Source organism: Chiloscyllium plagiosum, chromosome 23, assembly GCF_004010195.1.
Source record: "Chiloscyllium plagiosum isolate BGI_BamShark_2017 chromosome 23, ASM401019v2, whole genome shotgun sequence".
NCBI classification, from domain to species: Eukaryota; Metazoa; Chordata; class Chondrichthyes; order Orectolobiformes; family Hemiscylliidae; genus Chiloscyllium; species Chiloscyllium plagiosum.
In genome coordinates, this window is record NC_057732.1 from 13,254,273 (window position 1) to 13,272,960 (window position 18,688).

Consider the following 18,688-nt stretch of genomic DNA (forward strand, 5'->3'; position numbering starts at 1 on the left):
TCCTGTACTTATTCCAAAAGGTTGAGCCATGGACTTCCAATGGATTGGTCCATGTTTATGGGCAAAGTACTGCAATGGTTTGCCACTGCCATCTACAGGATGCCTGACCAGGAATTTCTCCCAATTTTACTGCCTGCCACAGGGTGTGATAGAAGGATTAATGCACTGATAAGCAACATGTCTGGACACATTATGAATGCACCTTCTCTCGCCAAAAACTCGTAATATGGAACTCAAACTTGGAGCTTCTGGCCCAGAAGTACAGATGGTACCACTGAAGCACAAAATCTCTCTTCTCACTGTAAAGTAATGCACTATGCATTTCCTAAGAAATGCTTCTACCTTTATATCTAACTATCAATAAATAAGAGAGACCTGTATGCTAAAAAAACTGCAAAGTCAGATGATAAACATGAGCTATAAATTATTTGATTTGGAGATCAACCAGAAAGACAGAGTGCCAAAAGTTGTGAGTAGATTTATTGTACAGTGAAACAATTGTCACAGTGCAGGGAGTTTTAGATTCTGATTTTTCTACAAATCTAAACTGAAAACATATCCACCAACATTTATGAATTCCTAATTGATACAAACCCAGAAATATGCTGGAGATGAACAGAATGGAAAAAAGTTGGTTGTTAATTTAACAAGACTAATCAAAAGTTAAACAAATATTGATAAGTTGTCAACAATTCATATTTCAGTTTGTTGCAGTCTTGCCTTTGAGTTGAAAACAAATTGCAGAACTGAGCCACATATGTCAAGCAGCAGTACTGAGGAATTCTTGTGTTGTCAGAATTGTTGGCAGACATTGGCATTGCCTCAGGTCAGTCATAGCAAATTTGGCCACTCAAAACTAGGTCTTAGATCTCACCTTTGGGTGAACTGACAGCATCAGTGACAGCAGAACTGGTAGCTTACACCATTAACACAGGAAACATTGAAACACAAAATATGAGCAAGAATAAGCCATTCAGCCCTTTGAGCCTGCTCCACCATTCAATATAATTATGGCTGATCATCCAATTCAGTACCGTTTCTGCTTTTTCATCATATACCTTGATCCCTTTAGCTCTCAGAATGACATTAACCTCTTGAAAACATTCAATGTTTTGGCCTCAATCAGTTTCTGCGGCAGAGAATTCCACAGATTCACTACTGTCTGCTAAAGAAGTGTCTTCTCATCTCAGACTTAAATGGCCTACCCCATTTCCTTAAACGGTGATCCCTGGTTCTAGTCTTCAAGAACTTCCTTCTTATGCTTATGCTGTATAGTCCTGTTAGAATTATATATTAGACGTTCAAATTTTGATTGCCTGCAGTTGTAGAATATGGCATTTATTCCATTCATTGGGAACATGTGTTATAGAGCGATCATGCAATATTCATCAGGCCCTTCACTAATATATTTCAGAGGTCTAACATCTGTTTCAGGCATCTGCCCAAGTTGATCCTCACACATTCAACAGAAAGATCAAGCCTATATAGACTGGGGACATACTGTACCACTGCTAAACAGTTATGTCCTATACTTATTATGTACTTGGAAACAAATATATCTTCATTGTTCCTATACTTATTATGTACTTGGAAACAAATATATCTTCATTGTCTTTCAAAACATGATATTGCAATAAGATTCTGTCTACTTGCTCAAGCAGATATGGCACTATTGGAAGACTGGGGAGTTCTCCTGTTAAACATTCCTGGATCAAATTATGCCACAAGAAATAGGTTATCTGTTCATTAATTCAGTTGTTATTATATACAGATTGGATGTGGTATTTGCCTACATAATACCACTGATTGAATCAATTCATTATTTTTGAAATTCAATGTCGAACAGGATAAAACCTATATGATGCACATGAAATGCAAAAGTCGTGCATAGTTCAACATTTGAAACAATTGCTCACTTAACCATTTTCCTGGTTTACAAAGGGTTTATTTTGACCTTTGTATTCCATGCCAGGATAATTGTACAGGAATTTTTAGTTTTTGCTCTTGTAGGTCAAAATGTCTGCAGGATTGCCATATATGGAAGGCAGTCTGTCAAGGCTGCTTCATGAGGATGTGAAGGTGACTGAATATTGTGCATTTTTTATTTTTCGATGTTTGAATACTGAGAGTAATATCATTAAAACCTTCTTCAGGACTCTAATAGGCAGATTACAGTTCATGAGAGGTGACCGGTACAGCAAGTGGCCAGGTGTGACTTCCACACTTTACAATATATCCAGGGAACTCCTGGAAATGGTAGAGACTCAGTGTCAACTTTCTAGAAGTCTTGCATATCTTCCATTAGAGTTCCGATGGAGGACCCTCTAGAGCAGCAGGACCCTTGCTTTTTACTGAATTTTAGTTTTGGAGCTCCAAATTACCTCCAAACGGTATAAGACTGTCGTTAAATGGCTCCTACATGATAACAATTATTTCTTTATGCATCTGGTGTAAGTCAATCAACAAACTCTTCATGGTCCATTTTGCATTCCTCTCAAGAGTTTCAGGCTGATATATCTAAACACATTGCATATGTTCCTGCCATGTATAGCTGAATGTAAAACACCTGCTATGACTAAAATAAACCAAATGCATGAGATATAAACAGGACACTTCCAGTTACTACCTAAAATGGTAAAATTATATTTAGAACATTCCAAATCTATTCTGAAGTAACAAGAGGAGAAATGGGAGATTGAGCATCAAAAGTACTCATCTATTAATGATGGGAAACCATATACCTGTTCAAAGACTTGAGATGGGGAATTGAGAATCTGCCTGGTTCTTGCAACAATTGAATTCCCAGGTTTGAAAGAAGAAAACAGGTTGAATACCCCTCTATGTTACATCTATGTTTGGAAGTTAATTTCAGCATTGTTTTGAAGCAATTGTTTATAAAAGCTGATACTTTGAAGGAAACAAAATAAAAGATGGCACAAATAAATCATAAAAGTTCTGCTCTTGAACTGACGTTCACAGATAATATAATCATTTGATTTATATAATGGATAATTATCGAATCAGATCTTGTCAAATATCCCACCTATATGTCCTGAGGCATATGCATGAGCAGTGGCCTCCATGGTCCTTGAAGACTCCTGGTATTCATCGCGCTACAGCACAGCTTGAATCACTGACTTCAGGAGAGAAAACCAGATGGAGAACAAACACACTGCCAATGAATTACTTCCCCAAAACAAAGGTCTCCAATGAGGATTCATGCTGCTCCTACATTGAGCCTAGATACAAATAAATAATGTGGGAATATTGTGTCTATTCTCCCTATCAGAATGGAAAGCTGTGTTGGGAATTGGGTTATCAGTAAGATATCTATGAGCAAAGACTGTTAGATCAGGTAGGATCCAATCTGGGATGTTGATCAAAGTCAGGAAAATTCGGTGATTAATGTACTAAAACACTGAATATCTCCTGACAGTAAATCTGTGTTTCCTTTCCAAAGAAATGTTGGCCTCTAACTTTAGCAATAATTAATGTGTCTGACCAAAATTATTTTGTTGTTTTGAAATTTATTGCAATGGATAATATTCTTTCATATTGCTGGAGGTTTGTTATGCTGTCCACCAATCTGGATTGATACTATTCACTTAATGATCAGCATATAATGGGAGATTTCTCCAACCTTGTACACAGTAGTAAGATATTGCCCAGAGTCTCGTTGTTGTTTTGAGTGTCTCAATGGTGGGACTGTATAAGTGTAGGACTTCTGCTTGAGGCAGAGCATCTGGCTACATGCAATTATGGGGTGACTAGTCAATTTGATATTTGCAGACGAGGTGTGCAGCCAATTAACTGGCAGAGGCAGGCAGAAAGTTGAAGACCTTTGTTGTTCCTCTGTGGGGCTGAATGGCTAGGTGCCATCTTATAGAGCAACTGAACAGGTATTCATGTCCTTGAGCCTACAGCTACTGATAGAAACTTCTGATCACTCTACCACTCCCCTGCCTTCTGAATAACATCTCAACAAGCATTCTAGACTGATATCTTAGAGAAAACAATAAGTGGCCCCATGGTTTAGTGATTTAGTGATGCAGGTTGCTTCTCCAATAGAAAATGGACACCTTCTTTCCATGTAATAGCAGTGAAGGGGTCACCTCTGATCTGAGAATATTTGTCCAATGGAGAACTCTATTCTTTGCACTGGCTACACCCATGTCTGTACCAACTCCACTGTGGAAATCTCCATCTTCAACCTGTGCCCTTAAGACCTCTTTGATTCATCACTGGTATTTCCCTGAAGTGTCCCACATTGACTCCATGCATTTGGAACTTTGGTGTAAGCATGTTGATTCTGGGATAGTTCACCTTTGAAAGACTCCAAAATGTTTTAGAAAATTCAATCACACAGATGACAAAGAAAAGATAGGCTCACTATTAGCATCGGATACAGGAGAGAAACAGCCTGTGATAGAAGAAGCAGCAAATAATGCAAAGGACAGTACAGGCAGCAAACAGGCTGCCAGGCTGGAAGGAATGAGGCTGGTGAAGCTGGTACGGTTGGATGGAATGAAGCTGCTGGGACAAGGAAAGGGAAAATGATAATAGTTAATTAGAACAAATAACTGACATCTGAACGGCTGATGCTTAATAAATAAAAATGAAAGTGCCAATAGCCATTTATGAGTAAATATTTTACTGTGCATTCTTGGATACAAGACAGGAAATTATTTTTGACATACCTTATTGAAGTTTATAATTCAGCGCCTTTAGTTACCAAAAGTTCAAGACAACTAATAGCTGGATGTAAAATTCAGGAGACGATTGTAAACATTAAACAATTTATTAAAATATTTTATAATGCAAGAATGTGGCATGCTAAACATTGCAGAGTTGAAAGCGCTCAGCAAACATATTCACTCTCTATTTTCAAAGCAGTGGTAATAGCCCACCTGGATTACCTGTTGAAACACACAAATGAATATCCAAAAATCAACAAATATTCTCAGGTCTGAATGAAAGTAAAATTTCATTTTTGATGTTGAATCCAAAACATCTAATGTATCTCAAACCTGGCAATATTCACTGGGTAGTGGCAGCATCAAACATCTTCTTTCTGCCCTCCATGCCAGACTTGGCTTCCACATTCTTACGCCAGTCACTCACCTCAACATTACGCTCCTAATGTGAGTTTGAAAATGGAACAGATTCAAAATAAAGATAGATATTTACAATCAAACTAACAGGAAATGTTTAATCTGAATAAAAAACCTTATAGGCAGAAATTCATCTCATGTGATGTTGTGTTCTGCCTTACAGTTAGAATGACAGTATTGCCTTAAGAGACATGGCCATACATGACAGGACATACATTATACATGACAACTGGTGGACATGTCGGCAGTTAGTGTGGAAATACAACTCCTCAAGCTGCCCTTTTATCATAACTGTTCACATTTCTTCTGGCCATTGGAGTTATCCTGCTACCTTTTAAAAGTAATGAAGAAGAACTTCACATTGTTCTCTTCAAATTTAGGAATGTATCTAGCATAGTTAAGGGCTTTAAAGCTTGGTTCTGGAGTATCAAAATTTGGATTTTGCTTGGTGCACAGGCATCTTCCTGAGAAGCTTTCACCTGTCTAAGTTCATTTTCTTTCTGTAACACTCCATTCCTGATTCTTGGAGGAGCAAAGCTCTTTCCTTTCCCTCTTTCTCTTTCATAACTGAGTGTAGATATTGTGATGTAGAAGAATCCAAGAGCCGTTGCAACGGACTATTGTGTACAAACATTATATAGCCTGGACACGTAAATATCAGGGCTAATATTAAGCTATTATACTGCAACATGTTTCCAAAAGAATTTCGTACTTTGAGCGATCTGAGGTAAGATGGAGGATGAGATCTTTATAGTCTCAGGTCATGTAATTTGATACATTAATGATATTAAGATCACGTCTCTTAAAAGGTGTACTGATGAACACATCATGAAAGATAACAGTATGATGGTATTAGTCAGCATGATGTTGACCACCTGGTATGTTCGTCACTTGATATAAGACTGAATTCTAATACCAAAGCAGCTAAGATAAAATAGGGCAGCTAAGATAAAATAGGGCATCTAAAACATTTGACTAAAGTACTGCAAGAATGAAGTTATTTTTTTCCAAAAAACAAATCAATAATTAACTGAATCCAGTCTATTGGTTTGATGTTTTGGAAATCTGGCAAAGAAAACCTGTTAAAACTTGTTTAAGGCTTTCCCTGTTCAGAGATGACAAAACTGCAATAGGAGTTAATCCTATAACTAATCATTCTTCTGTTTATATGTCTATCTCCTTCAGAAAGACCATGACAGTACCTTGCCAATATAAGTATGACATTATTTAACAACGCATAAAATTTAACAATTTTTTGTCTAATGATTATCTAAGAATAAGGAATTTATTTTTAAACATCTCTATTTACATCACAAACGTGAACAAAACAGTTGAAGCAGATCTCAAACATAATTAAATCCTAAGAAATAGCTGAGTTGGAATGTCAGAAAAGAATATGTTAATGTTACCTTTTCTGTATCATCCTTTTTGACTGACTTCAAGTTGGCTCTCAAATCCATAGAGACTTTATGTTTAGATCCCAATAAGGCACGCAACATAGCATCAGCAGAAACACGGACCCTACGCAAAGTGGGTCGCTTAAACTTCCCTCTCAGGTCAAGAATTTTCAAGGAAAGATCATGAATCTGTGGGCACAAAAATGTGTTTACTATTAAAGCTGATGTTTCCGTATTATAATTGCTGAAGAATGCAGAGATTGAATTATGCCAACTTTGTCAATTACCTCATAGTTGTTCTTCCCAGCTTTAAACTCAAAGTCATACCTTTCTTCATCAACAATCTCAATTTTTTGGTGAAGTTCTTTGCACAAATTCTGCAACAAGAACAGTTTAGTCCTGGTCAGTATTTGTACATGTGTCAGCTAGTCTAATCCCACTTTTGTTGTCACATCCTGCATCCTTATTAAGAAATTGTCCAATTCCTTTTTAAAATATTCACTAATAATGCATTACTCAGAATGGACTTGCCTCAGGCAAAAATAGCTTGGGGGGGAATGTGTTCTCTGCTACAAACCAATATTAAAGTAAATAATTCTACTTTCTAACTATTCTTGCTGTTAAGGACCATTTGTCCCTTTCATGGACTCACCTCTGTCAAAAAATACCATAGAATGAATTTAATTTTCTCCACGTAGGGGAATTGAAATTAAAATTATCTGCCCATTTCCCATTGCCTACAGCCATTTTAACATAGCCATCTTGAATGGTTAAGGAGTTCAATCAATTTGGGCAAGAATCTCATCAACATTCATAAATTAAGGCCATTTGACATCTTTAGGAAGCTGATAAAATTTTGATTGTTCAAGCGAAGAGTCCAACATGTATTCTCTATTCACTAAAAAGTCTCTTAAAAGGTATACTGATGAACACATCATGAAAGATAACAGTATGATGGTGTTAGTCAGCATGATGTTGACCACCCGGTATGTTCGTCACTTGATATAAGACTGAATTCTATTACCAAAGCAGTTAAGATAAAATAGGGCATCTAAAACTTTTGACTAAAGTACTGCAAGAATGATTTTTTCCAAAAAACAAATCAATAATTAACTGAATCCAGTCTATTGCATTCAATTAGCAAAGTTTACAATCTCTCTAAGTTCAGTATGGAGGTACAGAATCCCACAAAGAAAGCTTTAGCTGTTTCTGCCCAGGCACTCCCTGCCCTCTATAAACCCTCCAAAATCTACCCATCTGCTGATTTAGGAACTGTTGCACCAATTAATTATTAAAGACACCAAGCTGTCTTTGGGCTCCCAATTTGATTGGACAGCTTATCAGTAGCATGTTAATAAGTCCTGGTTGTTAAAATGACTGGGGCGTCCAACTGCTACTCCCAAGGAGACAATCTGAATGTCCCACTGCTTTCTGACTGGGAATCAAAACTCCTCTCATAGCATCCAAGCTGAGATGATTGCACTGTTGATGGTCCAGGCTAAACGCACAGGGTCTACCAATATTAAGAAAAATTAAATAATGCTGCAAATAAGTTTTTGCTATAAATGAAAACACAAAATAAATTAGTCTTACTTGCAAGTCGGTAAGTGAAAGGCCACTGAAGTTGAGTGGAGGTACACGTTCTGCAAGAAATTTTTCCTTCTCTATATTTCGTTCAGCTATTTCTCGTTCTAAGTCTTCTTTGGCTTTGCCCAGCATTAGAATCTGCACAAATATTATTATTATTCATTCAAAGTGTTATAATAGCATAACAACGAAACTTTTAAAAACTCTGAATAGTAGACTGGGAAACACAAATTTATCGCACCTTGAGATGGAGCTTGCGTGATGCTGAGATCTTACAACTTCTCTGTTATTGACAACAAAAGCAAGTAAGACCTGGTTATTTATCAGTAAGTGGTGCTATGTCTTTACAATATTAAAGACATGTGATGATACATTTTCAACAATGAGCTATACTTGAAGAAATTACAATTGAAAATAAAAACTACAAAACTTTAGAACCGATCCTTCAAACATACACTCCTTGCATATCCCACCACCATATCCTCCAAACCCCCACCTCCTCCAAATCTTTAACCTTCACAGTTTAGGGCTGAGACCTATCTGGTCCTCTAGACTGATTTTTCTTCTATTTCATGGGATGTGGGTATCTCTTGCAAACCCAGCATTCCTTTTCCATTCCTAATTGTGTTTGAGAAAACAGTGGTGAATGATCAACATTTCTCTCCTGTCTGGAAACCAAGCCTATCATCAGGCTTATGTACGGCTGGAGAACCTGTGAGTACATCACACACCTGCAATGGAGTGAAGACCCAACACCATGTCAGGGAACACTCTTGCATTTTAATATGTTCCCCAAATTTTGTTGCCTGGAAGTCAGCTTGCTTTGGAGAAAGGCAGACAGGCATTGTGTAAGCCAAAGCCATTACAAATAAAGAAAAATATTTTTTAAAAATGTAGGTCCTTTCTAACCCAAAATCTAGTCTGGTCTGACAATTCCACATGGGTTGAATCCTGGATAACAAACTTCATTCAGTGTATTGTGGTCCTGTACCATTGGATAGTAGGAAAACTACAGCACATTTTCAACAAGACTGACTAGAGCAGGGTGATTTCTTCAATCTTTTTAACATAATAAGTGGGAAAATGTTCAGTTTATGCCATCTTAATGTTCTAAGTAGAACTTTTCTGAATAAATATGAAACATAGGCTCCTACATAACAAGTATATGTATTCATTGATTCCTTTCAACACTGCATAATAAAAATTGGGTTAAAATAGAATGTGATTGGAAATAATATAGTTAACTTAGCAAGGAAAGCATATGGAAGCTGACAGCATACTTTAGCATTCTGAGTCGTTTGGATTCTTGAAGTTGGAGTAACTCGAGGAGGAGGTGCAGGTTTTGGTGGTTCTGGTTCAGGCTCAGGCTCAGGCTCAATTACTTCTTCAGTCTCTTCAGTTTCCTCAATAACTTCTTCTTCATACTGTTAAAGTATTATAGAATGAATTATAGTGTCATAGATTCATACAGCATGGAAACAGACCCCTTGGTTCAATTTATCAATACTGACCATGTTCCAAGCTAACTAGTCCCATCTCTCTGCATTTGGCCCATATCCTTCTAAGCCTTTCCTACTCACGTACTTATCCAAATTAAACTTTCTAACTGTATCTGCATTCACCACTTCCTCTGCAGTTCATTCCACACATGAACCCACTCTGTGTAAAAATGTTGCACCTCATGTCCTTTTCAAATTTTTCTCCTCTCACCTTAAAAGTATGCCCTCTAGTTTTTAACTCTCCCACCCCAGGAAAAGGTCATTTGCTATCCACATTATCTATGCCCCTCATGATTTTATAAATCTCTATAAGATCACTCCTGAACCTCCTGTTCTCCAGTGAAAAGAGTCCCAGCCAATCCAGCTGATTTTTATAACCCAAATCCTCCGTTCCTAGTAACATCCTGATAAATCTTTTCTGAACTCTCTCCAGTTTAATAACATCCTTCCTATAACATGATGACCAGAAATGCACACAGTACTGCAGAATAGGCCTCACCAATTTCCTAAACAATCTCAACATGATGTCCTAACTCTTATACTCAAAGTTCTGAGCAATGAAGGCAAGCATGCTAAATGTGTTCTTAATCACCCTGTGACACTAATTTCAAAGAATTATGTACCCGAACGCCTAGGTCTCTCTGTTCTACAATACTACCCACAGCCCTACCATCAACTATAAATCCTGTCCTTGTTTGTTTTATCAAAATGCAATACCTCACATTTATCCAAATTAAATTCCATCTGCAACTCCTCAGCCCATTGACACAATTGATCAAGATCTCTTTGTAATCTTCTTCACTGTCCATTATATAACCAATTTTGGTGTCAACTGCAAACATATTAACCATGCATCCTATATTCTCATCCAAATCACTTATGTAAATGACAAACAAAAGTGGACCCAGTTTTGATTACTATCCAATACTGCTGGTCACAGGCCTCCAGTCCGAAAAACAATTCTCCACCACCACACACTGTTTCCTACCGTAAAGCTAATTTTGTATCCAATTGGCAAGCTCACCCTGAATCCCATGTAATACTTTATGTATTACTCTATCATGTAGAATCTTATCAAAGATTTTATTAAAGTCCAAGTAAACATCTACTGCTCTGCCCGCATCAAACATTTTGATTGTTAGTGAACTTGTTCAAACAGATACAAATTTTAAATCAATAGCAACAAAATATGAACAATCAGAAATACAACTGTTTTAGAGACATAACACCAGGTCTATTAAAATGCTTACCTCTTCCCTAAAAGAGAAAGAGAAAGAGACAAATAATATCAGATAAATAATCATAACAATTAGAAAATAGTGGCATTCCATAGATATTTTAAATTTAAAAGCAATCATATTCTCCTATATTTCTGTCGATAACTATTTATTGCTTGTCAGCACTGAAATTTGGACATTGATGGAGTAATCAATTGCTACACAGTTTTAAATGTAACTTTTTAAGGTAAGAGAAATCAATGCATTTACAGTAGGTTGGAATAACCTAGTAATATTCACTTATTGTCTTGACTCTTTTAAAAAAAAGTTGTGAATTTCTTATCTTTGTTCAAATACAGACCATGTTGGCTACTTGAGTTCATTTTTTCTTATATTAAGCCAAAGGCACCACTCTCAAGAAACAGTAGTTGTGGTGCTTCAGACAAAGTCACCAATATGTCTCATATATTCTGTACATGACCCATGTGCTTAGGGGCATATAATGCACCATAAGAACAAGGGAATTGAGGCCCAGTTTCAATGGACAGTACAATAGGAAAACAATATTCATTTGGAATGACCTTCAGTAATGGCTGAGTTAAAAGAAGAGATTTTTCTTTGTGTCAACTGTTTCTTGTAATAGTTGATGCACCTCTTGCTTTTGGCCTTTAAAGAACAACTTGTGAACATTGTTCTGCCCAAAGACATTTACTTTTTAAAAAGAAAGTGCCAGTGAACAAAGTGCAATGTGCAACTCTTAAGCAGTTGCTGTTTTCTGACAACTTGACCTTGACTCTCAACACATCAAAAGGGGTGGTGGTGGGCGAGGTTGGGGTGGGGGGAGGAGTGTGAACCACAGAAATATTTTAATATTCTTTCCATGAATTATCTGATATAATCAGTTCAGTCAAATGCATGAACACTCGGTTCTGGAGCTATGTTGACTGCCAAGTTTGACAGCTTATTTTTAAACTTTAAGATAAAGAAGCAGCAGAGGAACCATAAGATATTTAGACATAAAAACAATATACACGTGATGTAATTTTTCATATTACCATTTTTGTATTTAGGGATAAAATGAACAAATCAGCAAACATTTCATCCACAGATGCAGTGTCCCATTCATGAAAGGCAAAGCACAGAAACTAGTTTTGAATTTATAGTTTTTAAATGTATAATTTCTAGGTAACAATCTTAGAAATAAATAGAACTTCAATGTAAGAAAAAGACAAAACTTACTGATCAGACATTTTGGAATGATATGGCTTTGGATCTGTAACAGGAATGAGAGGTGCTGTTGATTAATTTTTTTTAGCAATTTGATAGAAAGGTAAAAGTAAGTCAAAAAGTAATTCTTAAAATATATGTTTCACTTTTCAATGTCATGAATTGGGTAAAAAAAATACTAAACATATTTGAGTAACGGCCAATCTCCTGTATAAGTAGATCCTTGCTTTTTGGCAAAATATCCAAAATCTTTCCATTTAGCAGTCACTTGTCACCAAAATCAAACTTGCCCTGGTGCACACCTACTCATTCATAGAATCATAAATTACTTACCATTGAAGTTTACTTGTCAGTTCTTCCTGTTTGCACATATCAATACATGCTATCGAGGTCACTGATGCATCAATCCCACCCTCCAATATGACAATATGGCATCAAGAAAAAATTGTAGAGACACAGCCCAGTTCAAACTTAAATTCAATGAGATTGCAGAGCAGACAAATAATTGTGCAATAGCTGTAGAATTGAAGATATCAGAGAAGAATGTTGGAGATGGGGGGAAACTCTAGGAAACTAAAGGAGATTTCTAAGAATAAATGTGTAAACAGAAGAAAGCCGAGTTTGTGACCATAGCTAGAATTTGCAAAATGCGTCAATGAAATTTGCCAGAATGGACTCCCCATTTCTCACAAATCTATCTGAATCTTTGTCCAGGAAAAGCAAGAATGTTAGACATTGTATATTTCAAAGCCAGCCCTAGATGGTGTACCAGGTTTATGAAAAAAAATAATTTTGTATTGTGGCAGTCGATCAAGATTTCATGTTAAAGGCAAATTCAATAATAATGGAACAATAATAATAATGGAAATAATCTCTGAATAAGCAACTCTGCGACTGACAGGAGTGAGTGGATTTCAACCCTGAAAATTTTTATTTGCAGAGAAATTGTTTCTCTACTTTTTAGCCAAAGATTTAGTTTTAGAAACTTCTTATGAATAAGTGTACATGAGTATATGCAGTTGCAAAAAGATTAAATAACTTCAAAGATAACAACAAAGTTTCCAGTTTAGAATTACTTCAGTGATTTTTGTGCTCATTGTTTTTCTACATCTCTCTGGTTACTGTGCTGATGCAGTTCTTCTCCCCACTTGTGTAATTGTGAAAACTACAGTCAGCATCTTTTTCCCATTCTTCTCATCTCAGAATTTTTCTGGTTATTATCTTTGTCACATTTTCCTATAGATTTTGTAACAGTGCATCACTCTAAGATCGATTCACCTTTCTGACAGTCAAATGTTGCTATTTTCTCTTGCTTAAATGCATATTTTGTTCAGTTCTCATTCCTGCTCGTACCACTTTTGATTTTCCCGCCTCTCCTTAGTTTTGTTTGCATTCAACTCTGGCAGTTTTAAGGTGCTTTAATGTTACATTGATTGTTCCAGCCACCAAATCCCAACAGCTTTACACTGAGCTGCATAACACCTGAACTTCATAAACTTAGTAGCATTACAGTAAATGTAATGCTGTCTAAAAGCACCTTAGATTATGACTTGTGTCTTTATGACCTTTGAGAAAGTGAGGACTGCAGATGCTGGAGATCAGAGCTGAAAAATGTGTTGCTGGAAAAGTGCAGCAGGTCGGGCAGCATCCGAGGAGTAGGAGAATCGATGTTTCGGGCATTAGCCCTTCTTCAGGAATGAGGAGGTTGTGCCAAGCAGGCTAAGATAAAAGGTAGGGAGGAGGGACTTGGGAGAGGGGCGTTGGGAATGCGATAGGTGAAAGAAGGCAACACGACGTCTGGAGGAAGAGCGCCTCATCTTCCGCCTAGGAACCCTCCAACCACAAGGGATGAATGCAGATTTCTCCAGCTTCCTCATTTCCCCTCCCCCCACCTTATCTCAGTTCCAACCCTCGGACTCAGCACCGCCTTCTTGACCTGAAATCTTCTTCCCGACCTCTCCGCCCCCACCCCCTGTCCGGCCTATCACCCTCATCTTAACCTCCTTCCACCTATCGCAATCCCAACGCCCCTCCCCTAAGTCCCTCCTCCCTACCTTTTATCTTAGCCTGCTTGGCACACCCTCCTCATTCCTGAAGAAGGGCTTATGCCCGAAACGTTGATTCTCCTGCTCCTTGGATGCTGCCTGACGTGCTGCACTTTTCCAGCAACACATTTTTCAGCTCTTTATGATCTTTGTCTAGTTACATGTTAAATCTGACCAGACTGCAATGTTGTGTGATATCCTTGCTGACATTGTCAGATTCTCCAAGTATGGGATTCATGCACATTAATCATTCTTGGGAACTTGTAACTATGAGTATAAAAGGCATGATAAATAACTACTTTCTCTTGTTTCCTATACATGTGCAGTGGTCTATACATTAAAAGTTAAAATGTTCTAATTGTTACTAAACCCAAATATATGGTTCATTCGTGGTCGCTGAGTTCATGAAGATGCTTGAACAGTACCTTGGATGAGCATAACCATTTCCAGTCAAACCCAGGCTTTTAAAAAATTTGTTGCCCACCTCTAAAATGCAGACACAACTGAATTAAATGTTGATATTCAACACACTATCTGTATTTGCTCTTTAAAATACAGACAATGGAGCGAATTTATCCAATCTGATGCCTAAGTGATAATGGCATAAATTGTATAAGCTGTGAGGGAATTCATCCTCATATGCTATTATCTTGTTATTGTTCATTAGTGGGAATTGTCTCAGTACTTGCTGTATCTATGTAATGCTTTTTTTAAAATCAAAACTTGAAATTCTAAGACAATAGTCACACTTTTATTTTTGGACTACAACAGCCCATATTCCTGGAACTAAATTCCCAATATCCATAGTTTTTTTTAACAAACAACAGTTCCAGAAACCATTCTGCACAATTTGGAACTGCTTCAAACAATGGCATGAATGAAAAACTAAGGTTGTACCATTATTGAGTTGGAGAGTGTTTTTCAGGAATACTTTGGCATATTCATATTGTTCATCGGCTTTGACAGTGGAAAACTGATGGTTGTTTTTTTTCCTTTTATGGAGATGTAAAGGTTGTACTGTAGATTTTTGTCTTTGATTTATTTTTGTTTAATTTCTTTTGTTTTATTTCTTTTATGTATCCTCTCGACTGAAGACTACCGTCCAATGAACCAATGATCGATCCTATCAGTGAAGTTCTGTGATATTTTTATGAAAATTTGTTACTCATCCTACAATGACTTCAAATGGACTCTTCCCATTCAAAACTAATCTCCATGGCAGCATGAATCACAAGGGCCTTGCATCCAGTTAAAATATTTATTGTTTATCCTTACCTCCCTCTGCCAGCACTCCACATTCCATTTTAGCTTGGAAAACAAATGGAGAGTTTTAAGCAAAGTTGTAAACACCAACACCTCCTTAGTACATAGAGACTAACAATCTAGCTACCATGAGCACAGCCTCTCTCTAAACATCTTGCACCTCCCTCCCAGTAAGATAACTTGCGTACCCCTTCAATCTTTAACAATAAAATCACACAGACTTGTTGTCAAGAGAATTTGCAACCAGTCACATTGGCTCTTTCATTCCTACATCTTACCTTAAAGACACGTGCCCCAAACATAACTCCATTATAAAACCTTGCATTTGTCAAAATTTAGATTGAAAATAGCTGAGGCCCAAGCATTAAACCTGTAGTTTCCCAGCAGTTAAATCCTGCACAATCTAAGAAGCTTTTTATTTTAATATTTAAGCTTGCATCAATTTAATTCATTGATTTCATTCCTTTCCCCAATGTCCAGAATGTGCTGACTTTTTATGCCCAGCTAAAATTACCATTCTTTACTTATGAGTCTCGATAAGAATGGCCTATCAGGCTATTGATGACATGGACATTACAGACAAGCCTAATCTTATCATTACTTGACATTAACATGCATTCCAATAAAGGTAACTGAATGGCAACTGGAAGGGAAACATTGCTATTTTTTCCCTCCTGAACCAAGAGACACCAAAGTTAACTTTTAAGGCTATTTGATGTCCTCAAAAGTGATTTGTTTAGTCAGTACTAAGCACTGAGTGAATCTGGCTGTTTGATTCAACTGAATACTAGACAGTTAAGTTGAAAGTTAAGAGCGCAAGAAATAGGAGCAGGACTAATATTTCAAAATGTTGGATCAGCATTGATGGCAAAGATACTATGGCTGTCACTGAGGGGGGCAATTTTAACCTAAATCTGCCCATTTTGAAATAAACAGGATTGGGTGCAAAAAAAAATCCCAAAAGAACTGTGGGTGTAGGAAATCAGAAACAAAGACAGTAATTGCTGGAAAAAACCCAGCAGGTCTGACACCTTCTGTGGAGAGAAAGCAGAGTTAACATTTTGGGTCCAGTGACTCTTCTTCTGTACTGGATTGGGTGCAAGGTTGTTTTAATACCCTTCTCCTTTTTATCCTCTCTTGAAGTCAATGAAGAATAGTATTGACCGATGTGTAAAATAAACATTCACGATGACTGCGAGGGCTTTCTGTCTAGTAGTTAAGTTAAAATTACACTTGTCATGTCAAAAATCCAAGATTATCTTCTACCACCATCCATTAGCATTGTAATGTGATTGCTGTTATTGCAATGTGAGAGACTGTGAAATGTCAATGTCACATATGGATCAAAACAGCGACATACATTAGATTCAACAACTGTTTTCAAAGCTGTGATCTTAGCTGAATGTGCCACCAAGTGTCTTAAGCGTATTATACTCAACAGAACCTCAGTCCTGTCAAGCAGAAACCCCTTTCATTGATTAAAAAAGTAGAGTGAAGCAAATTCAATACCATGAGGAAGAAAATACTTGGAGAAAAGTATGTTGATTCAATAATAGTAAACATTTTAACTCAAAAATGTAGTTATGCCTCTCCTCTAATTTAGATATCTCCAGTCTTTGTGTTCTATGCAGTCTTCATGCCAGAAATAAAGTTGAAAGTTATGTTCCCATTGTTGCTGTTAACATATCTTATTGTTCAGATTTAGGATTTATGCATAATTGTTGTAGTAGTGCTAAAAACTACTCTTCATTAAAAAAAACCTTTCATAAGAAACCATAAAATGAGCAATGTAAGTGTAAATGGAGTTGAGCTGCTTGAGTTAACAGGGCAGATTATAAAGATGCAGGAAGTACAGTGAATATGCTATCTTAACTGATAGCTCAGAGACAATTTGCTCACTGCCTCCAACTTTGCAGCCACTTCAAAGAATTTTTAAACCTTATAAAACAAGCTGCAGTTAAAAAATGATTATAATGGTTATTTCATAGTGAAACAATTTGAATACATATTAGTCACTATTAAATTCTGGATTTGACATTAATTTCTGCTTTCTCTGAACTTTTTTTTCCTTTTGCTAAAATTCAATTCTCATTAAAAATGTGTGTAATTTATATTAATGTTTGAGGGATAGGTGGGTAATGTTGTACAATATTCGCTATTCTAACATGAAAAGCTTTCATTCCTAATAGCCATTGAGAACATATTATTTTTACTGTCTAATTTGAATTTGAATGAAGTAATAAGCCAGTTGTACTTCAACAGTGCAAAACTGTAGGATGTAGAACTTTAATTTACTAAAACTTTCTTTTTTAGACCATTAATTGGTATGTTATTAACATTCATATGCATTTGTAATAAATGTTTGAACTATTCTTACCTTCCTTATGACAATCAGACTTCTTTCTTAGCTGAGAAACAAAGCTAGGAATGAAAGGGGCAGATGCAGGTATTTATTATAGAACACTACATGGAACTATTCTCTGACTGGACAATAAATTTAGCTGTGACACTTGAAAACATGTCATAGTTTATTTTTAGTGACTATTCAACATCTGATACAGGCCTCAGTTAAAATCAGGAAACACTTGGTCAATTTTGTGCCCACATTCTAAACATTTTGTACTGGCAAAAAGTAAGCTTTTTGTCATTAAGAAGAATATTTGAGCTGGAAAGTTTAAACAAAGAGAAAACCGTATATATTACTATTTAAGGACTGAATGCTATCTGTTTTTGTTATAATAATTATGAAACAATATTATTAATTCCTTAGAACTAGACAGGCCAAGCCATGTATTTCTGTTGACCACTTTAGTTTTCTAATCTTTGTTCATTACTTCACTGTTTTCTGCATCAACATATTTAAGTATCTTTCAATTGACACAAGAAAAATGATCGACAACATACAATTTAGAAAACCACTTGCAGTATTTTGACAGAATATAATTTTGCCACATAAAGTGCTACATGAAGAGAGATAATAAATCCCTAAATGAAATAAATAAGTTCATTCAGTGTTTGTAACTCGCAGCAGAATAAAGGGCGGCACGGTGGCACAGTGGTTAGCACTGCTGTCTCACAGCGCCAGAGACCCGGGTTCAATTCCCGCCTCAGGCGACTGACTGTGTGGAGTTTGCACATTCTCCCCCTGTCTGCGTGGGTTTCCTCCGGGTGCTCCGGTTTCCTCCCACAGTCCAAAGATGTGCAGGGTCAGGTGAATTGGCCATATTAAATTGCCCGTAGTGTTAGGTAAGGGGCAAATGTAGGGGTATGGGTGGGTTTCGCTTCGGTGGGTCGGTGTGGACTTGTTGGGCTGAAGGGCCTGTTTCCACACTCTAATCTAAT

General features: G+C 36.8%; 1 protein-coding gene across 2 annotated transcripts; it reads right to left on the reverse strand.

Annotated features, from left to right (window-relative positions):
* Positions 1 to 4,782: 4,782 nt before the first annotated feature.
* On the reverse strand, positions 4,783 to 17,792 carry LOC122561631 (troponin I, slow skeletal muscle-like). 2 transcript variants are annotated; one of them, XM_043713567.1, is made up of 10 exons: positions 17,724 to 17,792; positions 12,051 to 12,084; positions 10,845 to 10,851; positions 9,376 to 9,519; positions 8,337 to 8,378; positions 8,102 to 8,233; positions 6,796 to 6,885; positions 6,521 to 6,697; positions 5,028 to 5,136; positions 4,783 to 4,916 (listed from the first exon to the last, which is right to left on the reverse strand). In XM_043713567.1, the coding sequence occupies exons 2-9, from the start codon at positions 12,059 to 12,061 to the stop codon at positions 5,038 to 5,040; spliced, it is 702 nt and encodes a 233-aa protein (XP_043569502.1). In that variant the 5' UTR covers positions 12,062 to 12,084; positions 17,724 to 17,792; the 3' UTR covers positions 4,783 to 4,916; positions 5,028 to 5,037. The 2 variants fall into 2 exon arrangements, with proteins under 2 accessions (XP_043569502.1, XP_043569501.1); XM_043713566.1 differs by lacking the exon at positions 17,724 to 17,792 and adding an exon at positions 15,359 to 15,401.
* Positions 17,793 to 18,688: the final 896 nt, after the last annotated feature.

Bases quoted from the DNA above. Each gene is read 5' to 3' on its own strand.
- LOC122561631 (XM_043713566.1), bottom strand. From the start codon at position 15,386: ATGGAATGTGGAGTGCTGGCAGAGGGAG. The intron at 12,085-15,358 runs GTAAGGATAAAC...TTCCTGTTACAG, and splicing joins TGGAGTGCTGGCAGAGGGAG to ATCCAAAGCCATATCATTCC. The intron at 8,379-9,375 runs GTATGCTGTCAG...TGTCAATAACAG, and splicing joins AAACGACTCAGAATGCTAAA to AGAAGTTGTAAGATCTCAGC.